We start from the raw sequence: 8,446 nt of genomic DNA on the forward strand, positions 1-8,446 counted from the left end.
ATGCATTGAATGAACGCTCATACCACCACTTAATTGTATGGCTCTATGTTTAATGACATCGAATTAGCAAGTATTTCTTCCTGATTGCAGAAACGTTTGTTTTCTTTTTCTGTCTGAATTAATATTAGAACAAAATGCATGATTTTTTAAATACTTTCCTTTTTATTAAAAACTTGATCACAAGGCACCAACAAAACATCATGTAATTAATTATTTACAATTATTGTGACCTTTCATGTCAGTCAACATCATCACACACCTGATGGTGGAGATGATGGAGGCTCCAAGGTGAGGTGGGCTCAAGTGTGTGTGTGTACGTGCAGAAAAAGGTGGATGAGTGCGGGTTGTAAGAGTGTGTGTGTGTGTGTGATTCTATGCCTTGCTCTTCTTGCAGTTTCTTAGGGCATCGGCGAGAGCGTTGAGTGCCATGTCAGCATTGGGTTTTTTGCAGTTATATCCCATCAGCCCCACACGCATCACCTAGCAACCAGAGATTAAAGGGCAGAGTCACAAGGAAGCTCAATAGACTCTCTCTTTATCTCTCTTTTCACTCACACACACACATATTCACATCGTCACAAACGCAAACATGCACATCAATACTCATACACAATCTTACACATTCACACACATACATACACACATAAAAAATGCAGAGACTGACAGACACATGAGAACACACAAACACCAAATCCATCTACTAACTCAACACCCACACACACACACTAAACAGACATAAAAACATCAACAATCACTTAAAACACGTATACACACACACACACATATGCATACACACAGTACTGACCATGCCTATGGATGGTCCCAGGCCCCCTGTCATCTCCATCTGGTGGTGCTTCATGATGTAGGCCAGCATCTCCCGCCAATCGTAACCCTCTGGAATCGCTATGGTGGTTACCGATGGCAACCTCAGGTCCTGAGAAGGAGAATACACAGACACACACATACAGTACACACATTATTTGTTTACATTACAGTCATTGGCAGTTATTATACAGAGAGAGTTTACTATGCTCAATGAACAGTCAAAGAACAAGGTTTAAAATACTCACTCACTGACCCACGCGCACATACACACACACTCTCTCTCTCTCATACACAAACACTCACAGTTTTATACACACACAAACACACTGACCTTGTCCTTGATGAAGAGTTTGAGTCCGAGATCCTCCAGCCCTTTCCATAGGTATTCAGCCAACTCCCGATGCTCCTGCCAAGACCTTTCTAAACCCTGCACCCCAAAGAATTACATTACATTTAGCAGACACTTTTGTCCAAAGTGACAAAATGTCAACTATGTTACAAGAGATCACATTGTCCCCAGAGCAACTTGGGGTTAAGTGCCTTACTCAAAGGCACAAGGGTGGAAGCCAGGAATTGAACCCACAACTTTCAGGCTACTGCACGCTAGAGCTTAGATCGGGCCCAAAAAATCAAGCCCGACCCTACCCGAGCCCGTGCATATTGTGCCCGAGCCCGACCCGGCCCGACATGTTAACTGTAATTATGAGCCCGAGCCCGATTTAAACCCGACATTTTTTAAATACGTGGGCCATTATAACTGACGTTCTCAACTACAATTCCGAGCTGTTAGAGCTACAGAAATCCGTTTAGAGGACATTGAGAGGACAAAAGAGGACATTGAAGGCTGGCTATCATTATTTCTGCCATGGCAAGCCTGCTTCATGTTCATCTTAAAGTATTTTTGCTGTCTAGGTGAACATCGTGGGCACTTAATGCACGCAACAAAGCATACCTGACAAATGCATACCTCCGACTTTTCTCCAAACTTCCTCGAAGTTATTTCTCCTGTTTTCATTTTTTTTCTTTACATCTTCAAGTTTCACGTTGCACTTAAGCTACACAATACAGCACAGCAGGCCCTGTGTGATGTGTGCGAGTGGAGAAGCTGCGCATGACACGTGTTGCGCAGATGACATTACAATTGACATTTTGTAACTCTGAGCCTAACTTGTATAACTTTGTATACACTTGTTACTTAGGCCTACTTTGACAATTATAAAATATTTCTAAGTCTGACTATGGCATAGCTTTAGCTCCCCGCCCAAGTAGGCTAATGATTAGAAAAAAAAAAAAAGCAAGCTTGATCAAGGACCCGGCCCGGCCCGGCCCGAGGATAGTGGCTGGAAATATCGGCCCACGGGTCGGGTCGGGTCAAGTTCGGGCTCGGGCTCGGGCAGAGAATCTAAACTCTACTGCACGCTAGCCCAGCTCCTTAACCACTACACTACCACCGCACCACAAAGAAGACGTAAGCTGAAGACACAGCGATACACACACAGAGACACGTACAAACACACACAAACATATACGTACGTGCGCACACACACACACATAGGTACACAGACACACAGACAGACATACTTATGCAGCCTCTACCTTCTCTGCCAGAATGGCAAGACTCTCCCTCAAAGCAAAGAAGCCAGATACAGGCCCTGTGTGGTGATACCTGTGAACAACAACACACACGCACAAAGAAAAAGAGAAATATGTATGAGTAAATATAAAGTTTGGGGAACTCCCATCACGGTTAAAGATTGACATGTGGGTTATGACCAGGGATGGATTACTGCACGGGCCTACCGGGCCCAGGCCCAGGGGCCCAAGGGGTCAGGGGGCCCTGAAGCCCAAGCCTTTGCATGGAATCATTGCCTTAATATCAACAAATCAGGATGTAGGCTATGAATCTGATTGAATTTAGTATTGGCAATCCCCAAAATGCACCAGAATACAGGAAATCACATCAAACTAATTTAAAAAAATTCTGGGGGAGGACCCCCAAACCCCCCATCCCACATATACGACAATTAGTGGGGGGCCCTTAATACATCTGGGCCCAAAAGTTCATAATCCGCCCATGGTTATGACAGCTCCTCCAAATCTGCTGGAAACACTAAAAGCAACAGCTGGCTTATCTTACAATAATCATAGCAACCCTCATAGTAATATCTCCTAATAGTGAATATCTCTAATAGTTGATTATAATGAAGGGTGTGTGTGTGTGTGTGCAATAGTTTTCATCTGGGGAGAGTTACAGTATTTCCTGTGTTGTGTACTTAAACATATTTCAGTCAATGAAATGGATTATAGGTGTACTGTTTTAAGTAGCAAAGTAAAGGGAATAGTTGAAATGTCATAAATGTACAGTCTCACACACTGAATGATGGTGGAGATGGGCAGTTTGACTGTGTGTGTGTGTGTGTGTGTGTGAGTGTGATAGCAGACTTACATTCTGGCTGGTTTTCCGTCATTGCCCCAGTAGTTGGAAAGATGGGTCATGTCTAACAAGTAGGAGACAGGTTTGGTCTTCCTGTTGAACATCTTCTCACTGGGAGAAATGCATCACACACACACAACACGGTGTCTGGGCAAATTACACATCTTTACACATCTTTGGAAAGTAAACTCACACAAACACACACACACACACACACACACACACACACACACACACCTCTTACCAGGCTCTCTCATTGAAGGAGATGGGTGCGGTGCCCGGAGGAGCGTTCAGGGCTTTCTGTGAGCCAGTGTAGAGGATGTCGATATCTGTCAGGAAAGACAGAGGAAGTGTGTGCTACTGGATACTGCTGTAAATCACTTACTGGGTGTGTGGTTGTGTGTGTCTGTGGAGAAGATGAGATGTGAATTGTATAGTCCTGCATGGGTGTGTGTGTTTCTGTGTGCCTGTCAGTGTGTGTGTGTGTGTGTGTGTGTGTGAGAGAGAGAGAAGCTCTTACTCTGCTGGTCCATATACAGTGGAGCAGCCCCCAGGGAAGCCACCGAGTCCACCAGGAACAGACAGTTGTGTCTGAGGAGGAGGAGAGCACACATCAGCATTCTAGAATGTTCCATCAACACACTCACACACTTAAGCATTGAAAAAGATCTTTGCTAATACAACAGAAAAATGTCCCAGACACTTCCACAAACACGAGAATCTTACCAAACACCAAACATCACAAAAAAATCAAACCTTTCAGCTGTATAGTTGGGTGTAGTCAGTATAAGATCTGTGTGTGTGTGTGTGTGTGTGTGTGTGTGTGTGTCAATGTGTACTGCAAGAGGGGCTTACTTGCGGCACAGGTCTCCGATGCCATCTACAGGGTGGGCCAAACCAGCAGATGACTCACCATGAGTCAGAAAGAACAGCACAGGCTTGTGTTTTGCCAGGGCCTAAACACCACACACACACACACACACACACACACACAAATTCATGTCAAAACTGTCGATTCAATGGCAGATTGAACTCCGTCAGGAAAATATTGATGGTGGCGCCCTCTAGGGGCTGTACTGAATTAGTCTGTATGGATCATAATATAATACTGTATGTGTTGTGCTTGCTACCTCTCCATATGATGCCTGTCAGTGGGCTAGACTTCTATTCCCTGGAGGTCAGTGTCACCCTAGACATTTCACTCTGTTCAAAGCCTTATAGTACTGTAACTTTACTTTCCTTTTCTCTTACCTGTGCCCTAAAACATGACCTGACTTCATGTGACTCAGTGATGGAAATGAGCTTTGACAGTAAATATGTGGAGCAAAGGTGAGTGAGAACTTGGGTTGATGTGTCAGTGTGCTGGTTTGGGTGTGTAGTGTGTGTGTGTGTGTGTGTGTGGGGGGGGGGGGTGCACGCAGACACACACACACACACACACACAAACCAACGTAAATCAAAGTTGTATGTTACACACACACACACCAGAGTCTTCTGTTGAAAGGCCCATTGGATCAGTCACCAGATAACACGCACGCACGCACGCACGCACGCACGCACACACACACACACGTGTTTGCACTCAGAGAGAAATACATTAAACATCAGCACACTCATCTATCTCAGCAGGCCTTTGCACATTCTATGCACATTCATGAAAATTTGGCTCAAGAATATGTGCATCTGCATGCCTTCCCATCCACTGTGTAATGAGTTCAAATGGACATTGACCAAATCTAGTGAGGAGGGTCTGCTTGGCTCTCTCAGCTGTGGGATCAAAATGTATGGTCGTCAGGGCAGCGTTTACGGGAACACTCAAGTAGAAACGCAACTTGCAAATAAATTGTTAATCCACCTCCCTCAACTATATGGAATTTCTTCTTTGTGTGCATTAAAAGATTGAATGCTGATTTTATTATATTCCTATGGTCAAAATGTGCATTAGAAATGAGATGATGTACAAACTAGGGCTGTCAAAATAACTGATTAATTTTGATTAATTAATTTGAGAAAAAATAACTGATAAAAAAAAATTACGCAGATTAATCGATTTCGTATGACCTTTGACCCCGAGCCATTCTAGTCAGTAACCATTAGACTGTAAAATGAAGGAGAGAGAAGAACTGCCATACTGCCTAGATCATTGATTGGAACATTTACTTTTAAAAAACGGCCTGATGTTGATAAAAATAAAGTGTTGATTAAAATAAAGCCCTCTGCAATGTCTGCAGCAAGGAATTTGCATATCACCGGAGTTTGTCAACTCTAAAGTCGCACATCAATGCAAAGAAATAGTGTTGACATTCAAGGGAGTGTTCATTGTGTCCCCTAGGTTATATCTGTGGCCTGAAATGCCTGTATGAAAAAAAACTTCTTCCCGAAGCACTTTTGAATTGATTTCCTCAGCATATTACGTCATATCATAGATTATTATGGCCATTATTTGAACAGTGAAAATAATAATGAAAGAGTTTTTGAACTTTAATGTCACTACTGCTGATTATTCAATGATTCATTTGAATTTAAATATTTAAAATACTTTCACAGCAAAAATTATATATGCGATTAATTTAGATTAATTAATCACAGAGTATATAATTAATTTGATTAATTTTTTTAATCGATTGACAGCCCGAGTACAAACACACTGATACAGCAGCATTATCTGACAGAACCACACACTCGATTTGAAAAAGCACCTCACCTACACTGCAGAAGAGTAGGCCTAAGCTACCTTAATTTTACTAAAAGATGGTGTCTTAAAACAAACAAAAAGCTCGTTCTAAAACCAAAACTTTGTGATACCATTTTGCCCATAGGTGCTCAAAGCTGGTAGCAGTATAACTTAAATATAAAAAATATAAAAACAAAAAATATTTTGACCTTAATCTACCTTAACTTGATACAGGGCCATGGTCACCATAGACATTGGGGGGACGTACCCCCCCCCCCCCCCCCCCCCTTTCAAATGTGACCAAAATGTCCCCCCAATACAAGAACAGAAAAATAAAAACAGAAAAATCGCTATAGCCTACTATAGGAAACCAACAAGAACCACCATCTGAAATGTAATCAAACATAAATAGCACACAAATTAGTAGCCTAGTGATGGTTCCAGATAGAGTACAGTACAGTCAGACAGAAGAGGGGCCTGTCTTAGTAGCCTATTCCTGAATCCTGTCCCTTTCAAACTACATTCAAATTGGTTGATTAGCCACCAGCAAATAAAATTAATAAAATCAAAATCCAAACCTATGAGTCTAAGCCTTAGTTCAAAAAAAACATTTTGCATATATCTTCTTATACCTTTTCTTAAATAGTTAAATATATAGATATATAGACTTTATTTCTGCATTGTTGCACTGTTGGACTTACTCATTTGCACTATCACCATGACCACTATCACCATTGCACTATCACCATAACACTCATTCACACAGAGCACCTTACCTTACCTTACTATGCACAGAGAATCACAGGCTCAGTCCCTGCCTCAGTCATTGCAAGCGCCTCTGATTGATTAATCACCACTATGTGGATACTGTTTTTAGAATTTATTTAGATTAAGTATTAGTTAGTATAATTTGTATTTTAGTATATTTAGTATATTCTTTATCTTCTACTGTCCTTATTGCTTAGTTGTGTTTTTATATTATATACTTTAATTACTTTTTCTGCTGTTAAAGAATGTGTATGTGTTGTCTGTATGCTGCTGAGACCTTGCATTTCCCCTGGGGATCAATAAAGTATCTATCTATCTATCTATCTATCTATCTTTTTAACTAAGGCTTAGACTCATAGGTTTGGATTTTGATTTTACCAGGGGTTCATAATCCATCCATGCTTACTGTATGTCTGTCAAAAGTTTGGCCCCCCAATGTTGACATCATGACTAGGGCCTTGACTTGATGATAGACAAGGCAACTTTTTGAGCAATGCTGCAGAGCAATGTTCCAGAGTATTGTGGTTCTGCCACAGCCTTATTGACCTATTTTCTGAAGAACTTGTATCATCAAAAGGCAAGCTATGACCATTCACCCAGGAGACATGGAACCGGTTACAGTATGTGATTGCCCCCTTCAAAAGTTAGCCCATGTATCACCACCTTTAGGCTGTAGTAGGCCTACCTGCTCAATTTCTTGATTGCTGAAATATGCCCCTGGTGTTTTGACAATAGTATGGACTTTAGCACCTGTTGAAGCACAAACCAATGTGAAACGTTATAATCGCATATCAGGTAAAGAATATGTCCGATTGCTAGTTATCACTAGGCTAGGCTATAAGCTAGGCTACTACATGACAGTTGTGGGCCTACCCATTCTCTCTGCGATCTCGGCGACACGCTCTCCCCAGATGCCGTTGATAGCGACTAGTACGCTCTCGCCGGGTTCCACTGTGTTGAACACCGCGCATTCCATGGCCGCGTGCCCGGAGCCGCTCATGGACAAGGTCATGTTGTTCTGCGTCTGGAAAGCATACTGGATCCCCTTCTTAATGTCGTTCATGATCTGCAAGACAGCGAGCAAAGGAAGTTCTCTCAGAAAGGTGTCAAACTTTGGAGTGAGAAGTGGTCATGCGATGCCACGCGTCTTTCTATTTGGCCTTCTATTGCTGAATAATGGAATCGTTAGAGATGACATTTAAAATTGCCATGTCCTGCGTGAGATTCGGCCTGTTTACCTCATACATCTCTGGGTGCAAATGGCCAATGATGGGTCTGCCTCCCGCGGCTAAAACACGCGGTGGAACGTTGGAAGGTCCGGGACCGAAGAGATAACGGAAAGGTGCCTCCAGCGGCCTCAGCATGCACGCGGGCGGTGGGATGGTGACGGAGGATGCCGGACGTTGTGAACAGGCGGCTGCAGGCGCACTACACGCGAGCAACGAGCCGTCGGCGGAGGCCTGCTGTACCAGCCGCGCGCCCCGGGAGATCAGAGCCCTGTGCATCATGTTTGGTGCTGGCGCTTGTGTGTGTCTGTGCGAGGTACATTCGCTGTCAGGGAGTTTTAAGTTTGGACTCGTGGACGAAAACCTCAAGCAAACAAATCTTTTGACCCACAGGTCACATAGCCGCTTGCGTCATTTCAGGTTACCCCGCCTGTCAGCACACACACACACACACGCACGCACACACACACAGCATTTTTTTAGTGTTCTATTGCTGATTCTACAATTGTGCACTACTGT

At 43.0% G+C, this 8,446-nt stretch overlaps 1 protein-coding gene across 1 annotated transcript; it reads right to left on the reverse strand.

The window, feature by feature from the left end:
* Positions 1-196: 196 nt before the first annotated feature.
* Positions 197-8,209, reverse strand: agxtb (alanine--glyoxylate and serine--pyruvate aminotransferase b). Its single transcript, XM_076272403.1, has 11 exons — positions 7,940-8,209; positions 7,575-7,767; positions 7,387-7,451; positions 4,115-4,215; positions 3,780-3,850; positions 3,504-3,588; positions 3,272-3,370; positions 2,422-2,491; positions 1,157-1,252; positions 806-934; positions 197-480 (listed from the first exon to the last, which is right to left on the reverse strand). Exons 1-11 carry the CDS (start codon positions 8,207-8,209, stop codon positions 373-375), a joined length of 1,287 nt encoding a protein of 428 aa, XP_076128518.1. The 3' UTR covers positions 197-372.
* Positions 8,210-8,446: the final 237 nt, after the last annotated feature.

The sequence above is a fragment of the Alosa pseudoharengus genome, unplaced genomic scaffold (genome assembly GCF_046254945.1).
Source record: "Alosa pseudoharengus isolate Yale_2024_CS ecotype anadromous, Long Island Sound unplaced genomic scaffold, YU_APseudo_1.1 YU_APseudo_1.1_scf_7, whole genome shotgun sequence".
Lineage (NCBI taxonomy): Eukaryota > Metazoa > Chordata > Actinopteri > Clupeiformes > Clupeidae > Alosa > Alosa pseudoharengus.